At 42.2% G+C, this 23044-nt stretch overlaps 1 protein-coding gene across 2 annotated transcripts in view; it reads right to left on the bottom strand.

Moving 5' to 3' along the window:
* Positions 1-23044, bottom strand: part of BLVRA (biliverdin reductase A) — a 44175-nt gene that overhangs the window by 11880 nt on the left and 9251 nt on the right. For both annotated transcript variants that reach the window (XM_036739488.1, XM_036739486.1), the window contains 3 exons: positions 11075-11196; positions 7033-7152; positions 5157-5254 (listed from right to left, as the gene is read on the bottom strand). In XM_036739488.1, the coding sequence (XP_036595383.1) occupies positions 5157-5254; positions 7033-7152; positions 11075-11187 (331 nt within the window). In that variant the 5' untranslated portion in view covers positions 11188-11196. The remainder of the gene's footprint in view (positions 1-5156; positions 5255-7032; positions 7153-11074; positions 11197-23044) is intronic.

Here is a 23044-nt window from a genome sequence, read left to right on the forward strand (position 1 = left end):
CCATTTTAGAGATGTTTAAAGTGAGAATGAGAAAGGTTGAGTGACCTGACCAAGGTCATAAGGCTAGTGAGTGTCAGAGACAGGATTCAAACTCAGGAGTCCTGGCTTTTAGGACAGTGCACTTTCTACCACACCCCCCAGCTAGAATAGTATAGATTATTTATAATTTCAATACACTATAATATCCATAATGCACTAGTAATATCAAATTAATCTCCTGGGGGTATTATATGGTCATTTAAGGTTTACAAAGTGGTTTTCTTAAAATAATCCTATGAGGAAGGTAGGACAGATAGTATTATCTCCGTTTTACAGATGAGGAAACTGAGGCTGAGAGAGGCCATTGGATGGACTCACAGGCACACAGCTACTAAGTGCTGGAGCCAGGACTCAAAACAAGACCTCCTGACTCCTAATCTGGTCCTTTTTTCCAGAAGTTCCCAAGCTTCTGACGTTTACCTTCACAGAACTCAGACACCAGTTTTCTATGTCTGGACACCCAGGTAGCACACAGTAGGAGAATGCACGTAGAAGATGGATATCTTATCCTAAATCCAGGTTCCCCTTTCCTCTCCATAAAAAAGGATCCAAGCACTGATCTCTACACTCCATTGTTGAATCCCAGGAGCGGCGGTAGCAAGCTGTCCCCCGAGTAAGCTGTCAGCTTCAGTCCTAAGCTAAAAGGCCACAGCTGCATTTCTTACAGGGGAGAATAAAAGGCCCATCTTGGAGCCCAGTACCTTGTGACCTGCTGTCGCAACTAATCACAGAGCTCAAGGCTGAGGCGGTTGAGAAAAGCCCCAGCTCAAACTAAGCTTGAGGCTCTTAGGTTGCTCCATGCCCTCTGGGGACTTGCTAACAGAACCAGTGGAGGCTGTTAAAGGGCCTCATTCCAACTGGACTTAGTTAATAATCAGGCATGCGCATTGATATGTTTAAAGCAAATAAGGGTCAAAATCCTGGCCTTCTTACACCTGTAACCTTAGATCTCATTTCTCTGGGCCTCAGTTTCCTCATCTGTAAAATAAGGGGGTTGGGCTGGGTGGCCTTTAAGTTCTCTCCAATTCTAAATGTATGTCATATTATACTTTCATGCGCAAATTATCCCCCCAGTCCCCAAACTAATCCCTGATACACTGCGGAACAAAACCCTATAAAACATGTCAGAGTTAAGGATGATAAAGTAGATTTAGTGCTAGAAGGAATCACTGGATAATAGGATCATAGGTTTAGAGCCAGAAGGGACCATCTAGTCCAACCCCCTCATCTTACAGATGGGGAAACTGAGGCCCAGAGAAGTTAAGGGACTTCAAGGTCACATGGGTTGGAGGGGAGTAGAACCAGATCTGGAATCCAAGTTCTTTAGTCAATTGACATACTCTTTCAGGCTGAGCTCCAGAGCATCTTGTCCAAGGCCTCAGTTTACAGAAAGGACACAAAAGTCCAAGCTGGAGAAATGACCTGCCTAAGGCAATCAAACCAATATGCAAATCTAAGTTATTAGAGACCAATCCAGGACTCTATTCATGACTGGGCATTGAATTTTTTTAAACATTTTTGGAACAGGGATTCAAATGGAGACAATTTTTTTAAAAACATTAGACAATCTGCTCTATATTTATATACATGGAAGCCTCCATAATACTCTAAGCACATATGTGCCTGGGCATTGATCAGAGAAGAAGCCAAAGGGGCACTTCACCCAAATCCAGGGAGACCTGCTCAGCTGTTCCTTCACAGAGAAGCCTGCCGCCTCACCAAGGAAAGACGGCCACAAAGCACATGCACACACGCAGGCACACAGCAGACTCTCAGTGAGCCTTTGTTTCCTTCGCTCCTTCACAAAAGGCAAATTATTAACAACAACAGCAACAATCAGCAATATTAAGGAGAGATTCCCAAAAAAAGCAAACGATTCCAAGTGGTGCTGTGTAAAGAGCCCTGGGTGGGGTGTCCAGGTACTTCTAGCTCCAGACTGACTGTCACTAACTAGCCGTATATCCTTAGGGAAGTTACTTACCTAGCCTGTGCCTCAGTTTCCTTACCTGTCAAATGGCTATAACTAATACCTTCCCAGCCTACCTTACATAAGGATAGTTTGTGTGAGAATCAAGTGAAAAGAAGGAGGAGGAGGAGGAGGAAGAGAAGGGAAAGAAAGAGGAGAAAGAGGAGAATGAGGAAGAGAAGGAGGAGGGGCAGGAAGGAAGGAAGGAAGGAAGAAAATAAGGGAAGGAGGGGAGATAGAGAAGGAGGGGGAGAGAGAGAGGGAAAAAGGAAGGAAGGATTTATTTAGTCTTTACTATGTGCCAGGCACTGTGCCAATGCTTTGCAATTATTATCTCCATTGATCCTCACAACAACCATGGGAGGTAGATGCTATTATCATCTTCATTTTATAGATGAGGAAACTGAGGCAAACAGAGGTTAAGTGACTTGCCCAGGGTCACATGGCTAGTAAGTATCTGAGGTTGGATTTGAACTCAGGCCTTCTTGACTCCAGACCCAGTATTTTATTCATTGAACTACTTAAGCTATAGTCCTAGTGATGACAATAATTATTATTATAGCATTTATATAGTGATTTAAGGCTTATAAAATGCTTTCTGTGTCTCATTGGATACATACAACAGCTCTGTAAGGAAGGTGCTATTATCATCCCTATTTTACAGACAAAGAAATTAAGGCTTAGAGATGTTAAAGCAACTTGCCCAGGGTTATACAGATGAGTGAGTGTTGGAGGCAAGATTCAAACTCAGATCTTCCTGATTCCAGGTCCAGTATTCTTTGCCTAGATAAACACTTAACAGCCCTTTGAAAAGTTAAAGGTATCACACATTAGCCCGGTGTCATTCATTCCATGTCCTGCCATCAGCAGACATCCAAGGAGGGACTCAGTGTCTGTCTACACTCAGCTCCACCCAGGGGGCCATGAGAAATGATTTCCCAAATGATGGCCCTAAAGCGCAGGAAGATGATCAGCCACCAAAGAAAGACTTGTACACACACAAAAGAGCAGGATTTTGAGCTGGAGAGACCTTAAACAGTAATTGAATCCAGATTCTTCACTTTGTAGATAAAGAAACTGAGGCACAGATTAGTAAAATGATACCTGAGGTCACCCAGATAATAAATCTCGGGGATGAGATTTGAATTCAGATCTTTTGACTCAAAATTCAATGCTCCAAATACTATGCTAGGGCCTGCAGGCAGCAGCACTCCTTAGTGCCCCAGAATCAAATAAAAATGTAATTATGAAATATTTAACAAAATAAACTTATAATAGAACATAGATAATGTTAATATGTAGTTTTCTAAGTCCAAATGCAGCCTGCTATCTCTATTTGATTTGATGCCACAGCTCTGTGCCATGCTGGCTCCTTAATTTGTTTGGTATATTGTACTTACTAAGGCAGAAAAATGTACTAATATGTTTTGTTTTATCTTATTTACTGTTTTACTGCTTGTGTTTTTAATTATTTTATTTTATTTTTAATTTATGGAATAAAACAAGCACTTCCATAAGATAGCACAATAAAAATGATGATTGCGCTAATTGTACTTACACATTTTAGAGATTCTCAGTGCAAAGCTGAAACTTATAAAAGGCCTGGGAAAACTTCTATTAGCATCAGGGAATGTACTGTATATGTACACTGGGCACTGAATGACTTAGCACTATTTTCCTCAGTAGAAAGTGTGAACATTGCAATGAAACTACAAAGGCATAGTGCTCTAGCAAACAAACAAACAAACAACACTGTATTTGAAGTCAGCAGACGTGGATTTGGAATCAAAGACCAGGGTTTGGTTCTGATTCCACCATGCACTAAATCTATGGCTGCGGATGGGCCATTTCATTTCCTTGGCACAATTTCCTCGGTTTCCTCACCTGTAAAATGAGAATAACCGTACCTGAACTACCTACTTCATAAGGTTGCTCCAGGGAATCGAGCAATGAAGCAACATAGAACATGCAAAGGAATATATAAATATCCATCATCGTTATGGAATTAGAATAATTCCACCAGAGTACAGCCCCGGTGGACACGAATAATGTCACCATAAAACCCAGGTAAGATAGGAGGCCTCCAGATGCAATTTGGAAAGGCATTTCTCCAGTCCTCTAGACAAAATTTTAGCCAAAGGGTTTGGTATCCAACATATTAAGAACAGTCATCACCTAAACGGTCAAATATGAGCTGGAGTTTTCAGACAAAGAAATCTAAGCTATCTATAGTCATATGAAAAAATGCTCTAAATTGCTAGATTAGAGAAATGCAAATTAAGACAACTCTGAGGTGCTATCTCAGATGGCCTATCAGATTGGCTAATATGATAAAAGATGAAAATGTTGGATGTTGGAGGGGATGTGGGAAAACTGGGACACTAATGCACTGTTGGTGGAGTTGTGAACTGCTCCAACCATTCCGAAGAGCAATTTGGAGTTATGTCCAAAGGGCTATAAAACTTGTGCCTACCCTTTGATCCAGCAATACCACTGCTAGGTCTATATCCCAAAGACATAAAAAAGGGAAAAGGACCTATTTGTACAAAAATATGTATAGCATTTCTTTTTGTGGTGGCTAAGAATTAGAAATGGAAGGGATTCCCATCAATTGGGGAAATGACTAAACAAGCTGTGGCATATGATTGTGATGGAATATTATTGTGCTATAAGAAATGATGAGCAGGATGATTTCAGAAAAACCTGGGAAGACTTACATGAACTGATGCAAAGAGAAGTGAGCAGAACCAGGAGAACACTGTACACAGCAACGGCAACATTGTAACTTAGCTCTTCTCAGCAATACAATGATCCAAGACCATCCCAAGGGACTAATGATGAAGCTATCATCAGCCTCCAGAGAAAGAAAGCGTATTATGTGGATTCAGACGGAGGCATGCTATTTTTCACTTTCTTTCTTTCTTTTTCTTTTATTCGAGTCTTCTCGTGCAAAATGACTAATACAGAAATTTTTTCCATGATTGCATATGTGTAACCTATATCTGATTGCTTACTGTCTTAGGGAGGAAGGAGGAAGGAGGGAGTGATAGAATTTGAAACTCAAAAACTTTATTTAAAAATATTTTTCAATTGTTTTAACATGGGGGAAAAATAAAATATATTAAATTTTTAAAAAAAGAATAGTCATCACCTTTCTCTTCTGCTTTCTTCCAGAGTTCCTGGGCTGACGCCAGAGACAAAGCCATGGGATATTCCACGAGGACATGTTTGCCAGCATCGAGAAACTGCCTTTGGAGTAAAAGAGACAAACATGGAAATTCAACTTCAAAAAAGTTCCCAAAATTCCAAACCAAGAGAGCAACGGACGTCAGGTGCCTTTTGTGAATGTGTGTGTGTATGTGTGTGTGTGTGCATGCGTGCATGTGTGTGTGTGTGTGTGTGTGTGTGTGTGTGTGTAAGAAGCTACAGGAAAAACTAGAAACCAGAAGATACAAAGAGGAGAAAGAATCCCCCAAAGATCTTCCATCCCCGGTAGTGACAGTAGTACTCTGAAGGTCCCATTCTGATGCCAAATCAATTTAATTCAATTCAAGGAGCACTTAGGAAGGACCTATCAGAGAGCTAGAGATGAGTGAAAAGGGCAAGGAGCTAAGCAAGCATCAGCTAGGCCTGGTTTGAACCCTGTCTCTTGACACTAGCTGGGTGAATATGAAGAAATCACTTAACACCTCTGACAATGTCCTCTCGTGCATAAAAAGGGCTAATAATACAAGTATCACTTACTGCTCAGTGTGGGTATCAAATGAGATGAAGGAGGTAAAGCATTGTATAAGCGTCAACTGTTAATTATGATAATGATCATGTGTGGGTTACTATGCTAGGTGCTGGGGGAGATAGAAAGTTTAGCTATGAGAGAGTTTCTGCCTTCTTGATGGTGCTTACAAAGAGATGTGACACACAGATCAAAGGAACACAGAATTTAGAATATGAAAGGACATGACAGAAAATCTAGTCAAATTCCCTCACTTTATAAAGAGGGAAAGTGAGACCCACTGGAGTTAGGTGATTCCTGCTTAGCTTAGCACCTGGCAAATAGTCGGCACTTAATAAATGTTTGTTGCTTGATTTGCTTTCCTAAATTCACCCACCTAATGAGTGGTAGAGGCAGGATTTGAGCCCAGGTGGTACAGTGGATAGAGTACTGGGCTTGGAACCGGGAAGACTCATCTCCTTGAGTTCAAATCTGGCCTCAGACACTTACTAGTAGTGTGACCCTGGGCAAATCATTTAAGCCTGTTTGCCTCAGTTTCCTCATCTGTAAAATGAGCTGGAGAAAGAAGCAGCAAACCACTCCAATAGTGTCTCTGTAAAGAAAGCCCCAAACAGGGTCACCAAGAGTTGGACACGACTGAACTGCAACAAGCCATTACCCCAAATGCAGGACTCTTTCAAGTATGATATATAGTAATATATGATAAGAGCAGTAGAAAGGTACAAAACAAAGAGGTTTGTGAGATCTGGGGAGGAAGAAGTAGAGCAGGACGTTAGTGTCTTAGAGGCTCAGGAACGACTTCCTGAATGAGGTGTCATTTGAATTGGTTTTTAAAGGTTGGGGAGGCATTTCAAAAGCTTAAGAGGGGAAGACAGATCATTCAGGCATCAGTAAGAACTAGGTAGGAAGGCAGGAAAGTGGGAAGCAAGTTGGCCAACTTGGATGTTGCCTACGGGAATAATGAGATAGGCTGGAAGGTTGGTACGGTGCCAGGCTATGGAGGGCCATGAATGCCAGCCAAAGGAGCCTGAACTTTACTAAGGAATCACAGATTTTTGAACACAGGAATGACCTGACTGCCATTAGTTTCTTCTTCCTTCTCTACCTCATAAGCCATAAGTAACATGGTTCCTGCCTACATTTCAATTCACCTTTGGAGTGGATTGGCATTCAAAGGAGTCGATATTCACAGCTCATTAGATGCTAGCATCTACCGAGTTCATTAGGCAGCTCCCGCTAGACATTCAGGACTGCGGTCCAGAGACACAGATACAAATAGGGACTGAAAACCAACCTGATATATGTCTCATGGCTAACGTTCTCACTGCAGATGTAGGCGACGTCAACTTCTGTGCTGGAAAGAGCATCTTGCAGAGAGATTTGCTTCGCCTCATTAATGTTACCAAGTTCTCGCCTAGGAAAGCCACAGGGAAAGAGGGAAGTGAGAATCGAAAATAAATAGGTCACCCAGTCTGAAAAACAAACACCATTGCCTTTCCATCCACCAAGAAGTCCAGGCCATGGGATTCAGGAATCGCAGAATTCTCTCCCTTCCTCCATCACATCCTCTCTCATTTTCAGGTCATTCCCCACTGAGTCCATCAATCTGATGGAAACACACTTCCATGGAAGCAGCTACAGACCACAGTCCTTTGTAGCTAGCTCACGGTAGCACAATCACACTCATGCACCAAAGTGGAATGGAGGAGAACCCCAGAGCAGACACCAACTCAGATCCCTTCGGCAGAGCTTTTCAGTTCCTGCTAGGAGGGATTCTGTTACATATTCTGCAAAACTGTCACTTCTTGGAAGCCAAATCACCCCACAAAGACGAGGATATGGCTATTTTACTCCTTTCCATTTGCATAGGGCTTTGATCTGCACAATCATCCCTTTAGATGGGCATGGCAAAGATTATTATCCCCATTTTCTGAATAAGGAAACTGAGGTCCAGAGAAGCAAAGTGACAAGGTTACAAAGTGGGAAAGAATTCAAGACTCCCATTTCCTGATCTTAGAATCTTAGACTATCCAAACTAGAGCTTCAATGTCACCTACTCTCACCTTCTAATTTTACAAATAAGGAAACTGAGGTCCACAGAGGTTAAGTGACTTGCCCAAAGGTCATACAGGTAGATAGTAGCAAAGGTGGGCCTTGAACCCAGTCTTCCTGACTGCCAATGCAGTGCTCTTTCAACTCTGCCATGCTGCTTCCTGACATGTAAAGCCCCCCTCCCACATATCTCAACAGTTCTGCCTGATTCCACATCACTGTGATGCCACACCATGTGTGTGGCCTTCCCAAAAGGCTACAGTCAAGTGAAATCAGTTTTGTGAGACACATCTGGGGTCATCCCAAGAGCTACTAATGAGGCTGACTCCCAGGCAAAATACGGTTTTGAGAGAAGCTCTAGCAGGTAATTTTAACAACAGTAACAAAGATGCTGAAAATCACAATAACAACTACTGGCATTTATATAGCGCTGTAAGGTTTGCAAAGCATACTGTAGCTAGTATCTAACTTGACCTCAGTAACACTCCAGGGAGGTGCATACTGCCATTTTACAGATGAAAAGACTGAGGCTCAAAAGACGTCACACAACTAGTAGTTTTAAGAAGTGCAACTCCAAGTGCAGTACGCTTTGTCCAACATCACATGGCTTCATTGCCAGGATATTCACTAGGGAACTAGAGAATGGGATGCTGGGTATGGCAGTGAACGCCCATAATCCCCCACTACCAGACAAGCTGATGTTGGTGGACTAAGGGAGCTCAGGAGTTCTGAGCTGTAATGGGCTAAGTTGATCAGGCATCTGCCCTAAGGCTAGCATCATCAGTATGGTGAGCCCCCAAGCTGCCTGAGAAAAGGCTGGTAGGAAGCCAGGTCAGAAACAAAGCAGGTCAAAGCTCCCATGCTGATCAGTAGAGGGATCTGGCCAATGAGTGGTTGCTGCAATTCTAGCCTGGGTGAGACAGGGAGACCTAGTCTCAAAAAAAAAATGTGGTGCTGCCCACCCACAGGCAAGTGTATGCCACACCCCATGGGGCAAAAGGCAATATGGAGTCATAGAGAGACTCAATCAACAAGCTTTTATCAGATGCCTACTATGTACCAGGCACTGTGTTAAATGCTATGGATACAAAGACAAAACCCAAACATTTAAGAAGCCTACATTCCATCAGGGGCAGGAAGTATAATATGTATACCTGTAAATTCTTAAATAATATATACAAAGTAACTACAAAACATTTAGGAGGAAGGCACCAACCACTGGAGGATCAGGAAAGGCATTGGGTAGAAGGCAGCATTTGTAATGAGCTTTGAGGTAGTTGGGCTTTTAAAAAGTGAAGAGAAAGGGTGTGTCAGGCATGAGGGACAGTAATGCAAATGTTTGGTAATGGGAGATGGAGTATTGTGTGTGAGGAATAAAAAGAAGTCAGTTTGGCTGGGCCACAGAGAACCTGAAGGTGACGGCTCACCTGTGCATTCAGAAGATTGGTCTCCTGAGCTAAAGGTGGAGAAGAGGTCCCAATGTCACCCTCCAGAAGTGAATGGATGAACGATTAAACCGATTACCAATCACTTCATATTTGTAGATCACTGTGCTAAGCGCTAGGGGTACAAATAGAAGACAGGACAGCCCCTGCTCATGTTCGAAGGGGAGCTAGCTACAACACACATGGAAGAGGCTGGCTGAAAGTCAGATGGAGAGGTCCTATGCTCCCTGGGATACGGAGGCAAAGCAGGTGGTTGTTGTTTAGTTGTTTTCAGTCATGTCCAACTCTTTGTGGCCCCATATGGGGTTTTCTTGGCAAAGATACTAGACTGGCTTATCATTTCCTTCTCCAGCTCATTCAACAGATGAGGAAACTGAGGCAAACAGGGTTAAGCGGTTTGCTAGGGTCACACAGTGTCTGAGGCCAGATTTAAACTCAGGAAGATGAGTCTTCCTAACTCCAGCCCCAGCACCCTAACCACTGTGCCACCTAGTTGCCCTCAAAGCAGATGATAATGCCTCTTATTTAATATCATCATTTCCACTAATAGAATCCTATCAGTTTCTGATATTGAACCATTTGATGGGACTTTGGTGGTAAGAACTTTCTTTTCTGGGTCTTCTCCACAGGGGCTGTTTCCTAGGATAATGGCTGTGGACACTGGGCTAGGAGCATTGCTATTCCAAAGGCTCTTTGGTCCAGGGTCCTGGCCTTTCTCCAGCAGGGCCGGGGGGGGGGGGGGTGGTGGTGATTTGACTTGCCTGACATCTGCTGCCTCCTGTGTCTCCCAGGTACCTTATGTGTGGCAGTTGGTGGGATGGCTGACCCCTTCTCCATAAGACTTGCTTCCCCAAATACTGGCTATAAGGGATGGGTTGGAGGCAGGACTGGTGGTCTGAGGGGTTCTGACATTCCTAGGGCTCTTGTGCTTATGTGCATGTGGGTGGCAGTTGGTCATCAGCTGTTGCTAGTGGTGACGAGGAAGGGGGACTCTTTCTCCACAATGATTTCAATCCACAATGATGGCTGCTGGGGCTGGGCTAGAAGGACTGGTAGTTTAGGGGTTCCCAGGCTCTTGGGTTCAGGATCCCAGGTTGTCTTCACTGACTAGGAAAACTCAAGGGAGTGGTAGTGGTTTGACCTGCCCTCTCTCTCTCCCCACTCTGTCTCTGTCTCTGTCTCTGTCTCTGTCTCTGTCTGTGTCTGTCTGTCTGTCTGCCTGTCTGTCTGTCTCTTTCTCTCTCCTTCCCCCCTTCTCTCTGTCTCTGCCTCTCTCTCTGTTTCTCCTGCCCTCTCTCCCAGAAGTGTTATAGCAAACTTATTTCCTACATGCTCACCAAACTCAGGAGAGGTATGTTAGAAAGAGTATAGCATCTGCCATCAGACCTGGCTTTGGGTCTTAACTCTAACACTCATTAGCTGAGTGACTGTGGGCCAGTCACTTAACATGTCTCAACCACAGTTTCTTCAAGAGCAGAGCAGGAATAATAACACTCTCACCACCAATTTTATAGGGCTGTCACACGCAAAAAAGCTTTAGAAACCTAAAAATGCTATGCCAATATGTTGTAAATATTTACATATATAATAATTCCATGCCACATAAAAGTCCTATGCCAATGTGTTATTGATTGCATACAGGTACAGACACATATGTGCGGGCATAGTAACAAAATTTCTAATATGAGTACCGATAGAGAATGTCAAAGCAATAAGAACACAGCTGTAGGGACATAAGGATTTTTTTCAAAGTACTTATCAAGCAATCAGACAATAACTATTTATTGAATGCTTATTTACTGTATGTAGGGTCTGGGACCCAACTTGGAAATCACTAACCTAGATACAAATCCAATCAGTTTCAGAGGGCTGGGAAGAAGCTGGGGACTCTGCAAATCCCTAATCCGCACAGATCCAGCCCTGCCAACGCCAACCACCACAACACCAAACATCCTTTCTGGCTGCAAAAGAATAAAAAGAGTTTGAAAAGAAGACATAGGCATTCAAGGAGAAGCTGCAAACAAACAAACAAACAAAATTTTTTTGAGGGGGGAAGGCAGGGCAATTGGGGTTAAGTGACTTGCCCAAGGTCACACAGCTAGTAAATGTGTCAAGTGTCTGAGGCCAGATTTGAAGTCAGGTCCTCCTGACTCCAGGGCCGGTGCTCTACTCACTGCGCCCCCTAGCTGCCCCAAAACAAACAAATTTTTTAAAAAGGAGAACACGAGATCACAAAGTTAGAGCTCTGATCCTCTTACTTTTTCTGATTATGAGGAAACTAAGTCCTACAGGAGCTAAGTGACCAGTTCACATAGGTAGGATCTGAACACAGGGCCTCTGACTCCTGAGTCAAAGCTCTTTCCATTGTATGATGCCGCTTTTAGGAGCTATCTAGTTCTCTGTAACTGACATAAACAAACATGAAGAACAACCAAGTGCAAGGTTATTGCTGTCTCCCTGTCCCTTGGAACCTCCAACATGGATAAAGCCTCTTCTGAAAGTCACAGCTCCAGCACTAAAAGTTTATTTCCTCCTTTTCCTGTCTCCCCATTCCACTGGAAAAAAGACTTGTCCATGGTTCTGTGAGGCAACAACCCAGGGCACCCTCAAACAGAAGGATCCCCCAATTCACCTTTGGATAATTCCATTAAAACCATCAAACACACCAAAGGGTTTTACTTCTTGAGATTATGACCCTGGGAGCATGGCCTGGCCCCTTCCTTCATCCTCTCCTGCACCCTTCTTCCAATATAAGCCACCCAATCATAAACTGCCCAAGCAACCACTATAAGAGTAAAATCTACTCTTCTCACAAATAAGCTGCTGCTGCTGATGGCGGTGGTGATGATGATGGTGATGATGATGATGATGGTGGTGGTGGTGATGATGATGATGATGGTGGTGGTGGTGGTGATGATGGTGATGATGATGATGGTGGTGGTGGTGATGATGATGATGATGGTGGTGATGACAGTGGCAGACAATTATAGCACACTGTAAGGCTCGCACTTCACCCGAATCATCTCGTAAAATTCCTTTAACTTTTACATCCTAGCCTCTGTATTCAGCCTGATGACAGACTGAAGCTTGGCAGGGGCTTAACACTTAAGTCTGACCTTGTCAATTCAAATTTGCTTTATCCCCACCTAGATGGCCTAAACCTCTTTGTCCCATTTCTTAGAGGTCATAAGATCACAATTATAGACCTAGAGGGGGTCTCAGAAGCCCACCTAGTTCAATTCCTTCATGCTATAAATAGGGAAACTCAGGCTCAATGAGGTTAAGTGACTTGCCATTGAAACCCAGATAATTAAGAAGCAGTGACCACATTTGAACCCAGGTTCTCTTACTTCAGACCCAAAGTTCTTACCACATCCATGACTGACATGGGTTTTATGACAGATTCAATGCTTGAGAAGAGAATTCACCTCTAAGACTTGGTTTTGCCATTTACGTGTGTTGCCAGCAGGCAGTGGTAGATGCCGTGGTCTCACTGGCTTGACCTTAACCATGAATTTTCTCTTAATGGGAGCCATTCTCCGTCCCAGCAAATAAGTGAAAAGCTGTTAATACATTTACAAACTATTATCTATTGAAGATGAAGATTTAGCTGTGTCTGTTCTCCTAAGAGAAGCCACCTAATTTCTCCCCTCTGGTAGAATAAAACTGTGAACCCTAATGAATCGCTCAATCAATCACTAAGCCTTTATCAAGAGGTATTTATGCACTAGGCACTTTGTTAAGCTCAGAGGATATGAAGAAAAATAAAACCATCTTTGTCCTTGAGGAGCTTACAGCCTAATAGGCTTTCCATATTAGGTCTATACAGGCTCTAATCAAAGTAAGTGCAAGGTAACCTTGGAGAGGACGGCACCAGGAGCTGGGGGCACCAGGAAAGACCTCCTGAAGAATGTGGCACTAGAGTGGGGTAGACAGAAGCTGGAGGTTCTCAGAGGGAGATATGAGGGGGGAGAGAGCATTCTGGGCATGGGGACAGCCAGGACAAAGGCATGAAGACAAAAGGTGGATTGGCATGTGTGACCCTGGACTACAGAGGGGGAAACTAAAAGGAAATGGGGTATAGCAAACCTTTGTACAGAAAAGTAGGTCTCTATGGGTTTACCGTGGCTAATTCTGGATAAACACTACAAAGAGACAATGAACTTGGGGGGGGGGTGAGTGTAGGGGGAGAAAAAGTCTGAATTTCCAGTTCCCTGAAGTGAATAAAAGTATGGCTTCATGCAAAAGGAATGAAAGTATATTACCAATACTATCCTCACCCCCCCCCCAAAAAAAACCTTTAAAAATTTCTAGTAATTAAGAACTGGAAATCACCAAAACTGTGCTAAACCTGATGTTACATCCACTGGCATTCTGGGTATACTTCAATGTCCAGCATCATATAAGAACAACGATAATAACAGTAACATCTAGTTATTAGTCATCAAGGAGCTAAGTGACCCTGGAGTTAATTTTACTTCTGTCACTTGCTGGCTGTGTGATCTTCAAAATTTTCCAAGGGTTTTACAAGTATTAGCTCATTTTATTCTCATAACACTCCTGGAAGAAAGGTATTGTTATTATCCCCAATTTACATATAAGACAACTGAGGCAGAAATTGGTTAAGCGACTTGCTCAGGGTCACCCGACTAATAAGTGACTGAGACCACATTTGAACCCAGGTCTTCCTGACTCCAGATCCAGCACTGTATCTACCGTGCCACCTAGCTATATGATCATACTTTGATGGATCCATGATCTCATTCATGGGGCCATTCCCTGCAAACCACAACTCATCCATGTCTTCTCAAACTGGGATTCTTTTATCCACGCCCTCAACAAGGAAGACACACTCCATAAACACAAGAAGACATAGCTTTTTGCTATACATGGCTAGATCAGGAAATCCGGCTATCTTTGGTTCTCCATTTCTAAGCTATTCATTGTACTGCCTTGAGTATAGCAGACATGACTAAATACCATTTCCATTCACGTATGAGCTTATTCATTACAAAGCACTTCTGTATTTCACTTGACTGTCAAAATTGTCCTGTGAGGTGGTTCAGGCCAATAGTTAAATTCCCCACACTCCATTTTAACAAAGGAGAAAACTATGACTCAGAAAGATTAAGTAATTCATCACCAAGATCACACAGCCAGCAACTGACAGAAGTGAAATTCCAACTGGGATCTCTTAGCTCCTTGATCACTCGAGTCCAGTGATTTTGAAGAAAAAAATATCTTGCCAAAGATGCATCTTCATCTCTAAGTGTTTAGCAATAGCTCTTCTGAAAGATTCCACAGACATAAAATGCACTGATTTCTCATTTCGGAAATATACTTGACATGTATAACCTATATCAAATTGCTTGATGTCACAGGGAGAGAGAAGGGGAGGGAGGAAGGGAGAGAATTTGAAACTCAAAAATTTTTGAGAATGAATGTTAAAAATTATTTTTACCTGTAATTGGAAAAAAATAAAATATTTTTTAAAAAGGCTTGGAAGGAGAACAATTTATACAAGAACACTACCATCATAAAGACAAACAATTTTGAAATGCTCAAAACCTCTAATCAATGCAATGACCAACCAATATCCCAGGGAATTCATGATGAAATACCACCCACATCTTGACAGAGAGGTTGTGACTGTTGCTTTGTCCTTGGTTCTCAAAGAAGACCATGACATCAGGAAGGTGATGCCATGACATGCAAATGAGTTGGATTTAAGTGAGGGAGGGCTGTGCCAAGTCACCAGCCTCACTTTTTCCTCCGGAGATGTGGACCAGGACAGCTAGAGATGGCCCTCTGATAGAGAGGTGATGGACTCTGGGGACAGACATATTTTTCTGGACATGGTTGATGCAGGAGTTTTGTTTGGCTTGAAAAAGTATATGTATTACAAGAGTTTTGTTGGTGTTGGTGTTTCCCCCCTCCCCAAATGGGGAGGGGGCAGTAGGAAAAAGAAAAATAATAATTTTGGTTCATTTAGAAAATTAATTTTAAAAATATTTACTTGGAACTCAATTTTTCCTTTTTCTTTTAAAAAAGTTGGAGCTTTGGCTCCACCACCTTGTGACCTGACTCATTCCAAAAGTGACAGACCATCTCATTCTCTAGAGGCTTTTCCTTTTTGAATCGCAGATTTTAAAGCTAAAAGAGACCTCAGATGCCATCTGACCCAACCCCTTCATTTTTCAGATGAGACAACTGAGGCACCGGGAGGTTAAGTAGCTTTCCCAAAGCCCCCAAGGTGGCAAGTGTCAGAGGTGGGGTTCACCTGTGACTCCTGGTCAGTGCACCTTCTTACTGCAATGCACCACCTCCAACATAAGGTACAGCCTTTCCTCTCTGACTCCTCACAGGATTTCAGAATAGCCACTTGAGTTCAGACATTACTGTTTTAGTTTCTCAAAGAAAAAAATCTGGATTTAAAAACCAACAACAAACCTGTCCTTGTTTTTATTTTTGAAACATCTGCCACTCTGAAGACTGGAAAGCAGAGAATGCAAAGGTTGGAGTAACTGTGCCCTCTGCTGGCCTCCTGACCAACTGCATTTCATATGTTCTGAGGGTAAAAAGTGAATTGATGTCTTTGTTTCAGGAAGGCTATCTCTTTCAGGAACCTAATCCAGTCTGTGGCTGTAGACGCGGTCAGAGAAATAGACACATCCCAAACACATCGTACAAGCCAAATATCTTACTGCATTCTCACCGCATTCCTACTTTTTCCCTCTTCCGCTCAAATCAGCTTTTCTCTCCGGAACTGAGCGTTTATTTTTTCTCACTACTCTGCTCCGGAGAACAACTCTGTGGATGGCTTTCATTCATTTCAAAAAAGGTCATTAAGATTTGCAAGTCTTTTGGCATGCCTACTTTGTAAATAAATGGAAATCTGAGACTTGGGCAAAGACCCGGAGTTAACAGTCGGAAGGTTTGAAACTGAGTCCTAGCTCTGAGTCAGCTGCTGTGTGGTCTTGGGAAAGTCCTTTCTTTTGTCTCTCTGGGCCCCACCATAAAATAGGCCTTGGAATACCTGTGTTCCTTCCCTCTCAGCATAATTGTGAGGGAAGTCCTTTGTAAATCATGAAGCCTTCTATAATTACAGTAACACAAATATGCTGCTGTTATTAGTCTACTAGACTGAGAACCTCTGATTTTAAGAAGCTGGGTGGCTATGTGACTAAGGCACTGAGCCTTCTCTGGGCCTCAGTTTCCTCATATGAAAATGGGGAGATAGGACTTAATGGCTTCTATGGTCTAGCTGTAAATCTATGATTTAAGAAATGGTGAGCAGACATTTAGAAAAGGAAGTAGTAACCAATCACCAAGGACCAGCACAGCTTCACTGAGAACACACTAACGAGTCTTCTTTTTTGGACAGAGTCACTGGACATATCAAGGGAATGCTATATTTTTGGCAAAGCATCAGAAACTTATTTCATGGTAATCTCACCAAAAAGATAAAGAGATGTGGGACAGTTAATAACAAAATTCTGTGCATTTGGAAGTAATTGCATAGGCCGACCCAACAAGCTGAGATCTTTGATGTAAACAGGCAATGGCACATTGAAATATGCATTTGACGCAAAGCTGGGAAGGCTCACTCACACACTGGATCAAAGAGTCAGGCTTCAAAAAGATCTCAAAAGACCAGACAAATCAGCCAAACTTATCCGATGAAATTGAAATCAGAAATGTGCAAAGTCTTACACTCGAATTCCAAAAATTATCTACACTGATACAAGATGGGGAAGAAAAGTGAGTCAATGGTTTATCTGAAAAAAATCTTGAAGTCCTAGTGAACTACAAGGTCAGTACATGTTAACAATGCAATAGGGCAGGTCAGAGAGCTAATGTGGCATTGGACCAGGCTCAGAACGGCACAATGTCCAGGAGTAGGGAGCGGATGGTCCTACTACATTCTACCTTGACCAGTACACATACGGTATTGCATCAATTCTTAGAGCTATATTAAAATATAGGAAGGACATATTCATAAGCAGATTAGTGGAGCAGTGGCTATGGCATTGGACCTAGAGTCAGGAAGACCTGAATTTAAATCCAGCATTGGACACTTACTAGCTGTGTGACCTTGGCCAAGTCACTTTGCCTCAGTTCTCTCAACTATAAAATGGGGGGTGATAATAGCATGCTATCTCCCAGGGTTGTTATGATGATCAAATGAGACAATACCTGTAAAGTGCTTTAAAATAGTTAAGGTGCTATATAAATGCAAGTTATCTTCATCATTATCATCATCATCATCATCATTATAAGCCAGAGAGTGTCCAGAAAAGAGCCACCAGGAAGGGGAAGGACATTGAGCTCATACCACATAAAAACTAACACAAGGTTTGTTGTTGCTCAGTCATTTCAGTTGTGTCCAGTTCTGTGTGACCCCTTTATCTTGGCAGAGACACTGGAGTGGCTTGCCATTTCCTTCTCCAGTTTTTTTTACAGATGAAGAAACTGAGGCAAACAAGGTGACATGACCTTTCCAAGGTCACACAGCCAGTTAGTGTCTGAGGCCAAATCTCAGGTCTTCCTGACTCCGGGCCTAGAGCTCTGTGGGGTCTATTTAACCTGAAGAAAAGAATGCAGAGGGGACTTGGTAATTCATGTCACGGTGATACGTTAACTACTGCTTCCTCTAATCGCAGATAACAGACCACAGAGATCACCAACGCAGAAGTGCAGGGGATCTTGATGGGAGACCAGAAGTCCTACTCCCTCACTTTAAGGATAAGAAAATAAGGCCCAAGAAGTTGAGGAACTTGTCTAACTGCCCAGCAATTAACAGCAGGGCCGAATTTGGAATCCAGGTCTCTGAATTCAAACCCATCACTCAGTTCACTGCAACAGGCACCTTCCATTATTTTGTGTGCTGTAACATGGAAGAGAGGCTAGACCTGGTCTGCTTGTTCCCTGAGGGCAAAATTAGGAATGACCAGGGGAAGGTGGAAAAAGGCAAATTTTAGTTTGGAATAAGCAAAAACTTTCTGACGTTCAGATCTGTTAAAAAATAGAAGAGCCCGCCTTCCTGAAGAGATTGTGGAAAGGCTTCAAAGAAATGCTGACTCCTTGCCCAGGAGATAGTTGAGGGCATTCTGGGTTAGGTAGAGGTTGTAAGAGATGTCCCTGGAGGTCCCATCCAAGATGGATGTCCTGGGATTCAGCGATCTGACATTGCCCACAGCTTCTCCCTGGCACTTCTCACCCTATTCCCTCAGCACCTTCATGCCATCACTTGTCTGGGACCTGCCCCTGCCATGGACTGGTAATCAGGCCTGTCCTCCCCTGCAATACCTAATGCTCCCAAATTACTGATACAGATTAAGCCGGCCAGTGGTCTCCAACTCCTGCCTCCATCTCTTCCCTACCCACATCCTCCTTAACCACATGAAATCTGGCTTCTATCCCATCACCTTCTCTAGTCTCTCCACTGTCAGCGATGGCCACCTTAGTGCAAACCTAAGGCTCCTTTCTCACCCTATTTCAGCCTTTTCAGGACCAAATGTCATAGCTTATTTTAGCTGGCCAAAAAAATGCTCTGAAAATCGGAGTTCAACAAGACTTTGCGATTGGTCTCTTGCATACATAACTGCATATACATGCATATCTACATATAGACAAGCGTACGGGTATACATACATATGTGTACACATGTCCATGTGGGCATGGAGATATTTCCTCATGCATATCTGTGCATCTACACATATACATGTGTAAATAGATGCATATATAGATATCATTATGTATCTATCTTCATACATGTGTCAGTTTGGATATGCATTTGGGAGCAGGTATGTATTCAGGGAACCAAGAACTCAGTCTTATTGAACCCGAATATTCATAACATTTTAGGTACGTACGTTTCTATGCATAAATGCACACACATATGTATAAATACACACGTGTGTATAAATACATACATACATAGATACATATATACACATACACACAGATACATATAAAACTAGATAGATAGATAGATCTCCTTCTTCTCAGAGAGCTCATTCATTCTCTTGTCAACCATCTACTCTATGATGACTACGATGTCCAAATCTCCTTGTCCAGTTCTGTTCCCACAGAAGAGTTCCATTCCTAGAACACTATCTGCCAGATATTTCCACTGGAGTGTGTTCCTATTGCCTGAGATTCCACAGATCAAAAAATGAGCCAGTTTCCTTGCTTCACACAAGGGTTCTTAATCTTGGAGTCTCCTTTGACCTGTTCATTACTTTTCGCTCTCTAAGTCAAATGACTTTCCTTCCAAAGGTTACCTGTAGTCCTTCTCTTCCTTTTCCCCACCTCCACAGCAGTCCTGGCTCAAATGACCTCATACTTGGATTTCTTCTTGGCCTCCCTGATGCCTGGATCTTACCACTTTACTTTTTCTTTTTGGAAAAATTTGAAACCTGCGTATATGTGTGTAGACACACACATACATATTGGAAGGTAGGAGGTATGTTTTACTAGGTTTGCTATTATGTACTACTACTGGGTGCTATTTTACTACTGGAGTAGAGATTGGTCTTTTCATTGGTCCGAATTCTGGTCTCTTTAGATTATTTTCCTTTTCATTATTATAGTCATAATGTAAATCAATGATGGCCAACACAAATAGAAAAGGGAAATTGTATGTAAGGATCCTTTCAGGCTGCATATTGACTGATAAGACCACATATTAACATTACCTATGTTCTGTTGTATTTTTATTTATTTTCTTAAATATTTCTCACTTATATCTGAATCTAGGGCAGGGTGGTGAGGGCCGGGCTAGCTGTGTGTTTGATACCACTGGTACAGACTGTTCTTTTGGTTTGGCTTACTCCGCTTTGAATGCAGTGATTGGCATTTCTGTAGCAATGACAGAGGGCTTTCCTCAGTTTAGAGGGAAATGCAGGCAAGCAGGATGGCTTTGAAAGTCACATGTTGAATATATTGAATACTGAAAAGGAAAAGCAACCTATACATAATAGACTTGTGGTTTCAGGTACAACCCTCTTTTTTCTATTCAACTTTGTATATGGAAACGTTCATTTGATTTGGTATTTGTTAAGTTCAGAATTTGTTAAATTAAGGAGGGAGAAAGGTGCTTTTCTCATGACGCTCCTGAGAAGCATGTCATAGCACAAGGATTATCACCTCCTTCTCAAAGATGAGGAAACTGAGGCACAAAGAATTTAAGTGACTTGCCCAAGGTCTCAAGTTAATAAGTAGCAGAATGGGACTTAAACCCAGTTCTCTGGACTCCAACCTCAGCAATCTTTCCACTAGACCACACCACAGATGTGGCTATTTAACAAATCCACTTAAAACATGGGAGAAAGAGTATTGGGACCAACGTGACTAGAAACACAGGGTGGTGCCTTGCATATGGTGGGATCCCAAAGAAGTATTCTTTAATGAACGCCCAGAAGAGAAGTAGAGATAGCCCAACTTCCCATTAAAGTCCCCCCCACCAAATTTGGGGGGAGAAAAGAATACAGAAATCTGTGGAATGGGTGCTTAACACACAGATTCTTTCTCCTCTTCCTGGGACAAAGAATTCCCCCTTCCCCCAAATGGGACTGTGGATCAAGGGGTAAACCTGGACAGGGGACACATCCTAGATTCTAGATTCTGAACCCTCTGAGGATGAGGACAAATAGTTTTTTGTTACCCTTCCCCACAGTGCCTACTTGGCACTTTGCATAAAGTATATAGACTATGAACATAAAAGGATATTTGAACCACATCCTGCCCAGAACGGGACCAGCGTGGCTTGATAACTGGTTGGTAATCAATCCCACCTTATGTATTATTTAATCATCTTATTCTTTCCTTTAAAAAAAGTTATCATCATTATTGTCATATAAACCTTAAGTATGTTCCTCAGATAACCTTGTGAGACTTGTAATACAAACATGGTTATCCCCCTTTCTAGAGGCTGGCTGTTTTGGGGGGTTTGGGTTGGTTGGTTTTTAGCAATGAAACAAAGATAATGATGATCGCCACAGGGTGGCGCTTTAGAAATGTTCTGAAACCCACAGATTTCAGGCTAGGAAGGAATGCATTCGTATATAGGAGTACCATTAAAAACGAGATCTTACAGCAAATATTACAAAGGGAAGTAACAGTAGGAAGTCATCTTTTCACAGACCACCATTAAGAAGACCAATGCAATTCTCAGCACTGATCAGGCCTCATTCAATCAGAAAAGAGAGCCTAGAGATCATGGAATCCAACACCTTTCATTTCACAGATGGGGAAACCGAGGGTGAGAGGAGGAAAAGTGATTTACCCAAGGTCACACGGCTAATAAAGGGAAAAGTCAGGATTTGGACCCGGGGACTCTGACTTCAGATCCAGAGCCCCTGTCTACTATTCAGCCTTAAACACTCATTTATTCTTCCATTCAATAGCTATTTACTGAATACGTTCTATAGCGAAGTATTATGCTCAGTGTTATGAGGTAGAAAAATATGAGTAAGGTATGTGGTCCCTATCCTGGAAATTTCAGGGGACTCTCAGCCTAGGATACAGACATCATAGGAATCACAGGGATATGATTAATAGTATATTAATTTTAGTAGTGATAATAGTAATGCTAATAGTAATTCCTGGCTAGATAGGGCCATAGACATTCTCTATTCTGACTCCCTTCATTTTACAGATAAAGAAAAAAAAACTATGGCACAGAGAAGGTGAGTGACCTGCTTAAAGTAACACAGCTAATTAGTGGAAGGTTTGAGATAGGAACCCAAGCGTCCTGACCCAGCCCAGTGCTCTTTTCAATACACACACACACATATATATGTATATATACATATATATGTGTGCATATGTGTGTACGCAATATGTGTGTGTATATATATATATATATTATATGTAAAATGCATAAAATTGTAACAGAATACAGAACATGAAAGTCCAAATCAGAGAGGAACAAAAAGAACCCTGAAGGGGTTCTGGGAAAATCATTTCTGTCTGGGGAGAGTAAGGAGGAGGTTGCATTTGGGCCATACACTTATCACACAGGAAAGTGTAGTGAAAATAACATTGGATCTGGTGCTATAACACGTGGGTTCTAACTATATGCCATGTCCTAGGTCCCAAACAGTGTGCACATATTAACTGACTCCTCAGTACAAACAAAGGCTACCGGGATTCACACAGCCTATTTCCAATGGGCTGGAACTCTGGATATGCTGGTAAATGTTTAACAACTAGCTCCCTGGGGGGGGGGGGGGCGGAAATGTGCCAACCAGAGACTTTTAAGTTTCATTTGCATTATTAAAATTGTCTCCATTGCTTTCTTAAGTCTCAACAATCAACAAAACAATAAATCAGGTCCTAATGTGTTGCATTTGCTGACGTCCAAAGTATAAATGCTCACACTGGAAATTTAACAACTGGCTCTTGGAAGCCATTCAAATGGGCTCTAACACACTTCTTCCTGGAACTAATTCCCATATATGACATAATTATAATTTCAAACAGCATAAATTTGAATACATGCAACCACTTCAAAACATTCATTGCTTGCATTAATCAGGAAATAAGAGCTGTACATCTATGAGCACACACACGCACACACACAGACAGACACACACACATATATATGTATGTATGTATGTGCATACACACACACACACACAATATATATATATATATAAAAACAAAACCAAATCTGTGATTTCATTGCTGTAGTTTGGAAACTCCCTCTAATAATACATATCAGCAATTTATCTGTAGTTTACAGTCTCAGTAGTGGACTAAAATTTTGTCATTCACTCATTCCTTCAATAGATATTTATTGAG

This window comes from Trichosurus vulpecula, chromosome 9 (assembly GCF_011100635.1).
Source record: "Trichosurus vulpecula isolate mTriVul1 chromosome 9, mTriVul1.pri, whole genome shotgun sequence".
Lineage (NCBI taxonomy): Eukaryota > Metazoa > Chordata > Mammalia > Diprotodontia > Phalangeridae > Trichosurus > Trichosurus vulpecula.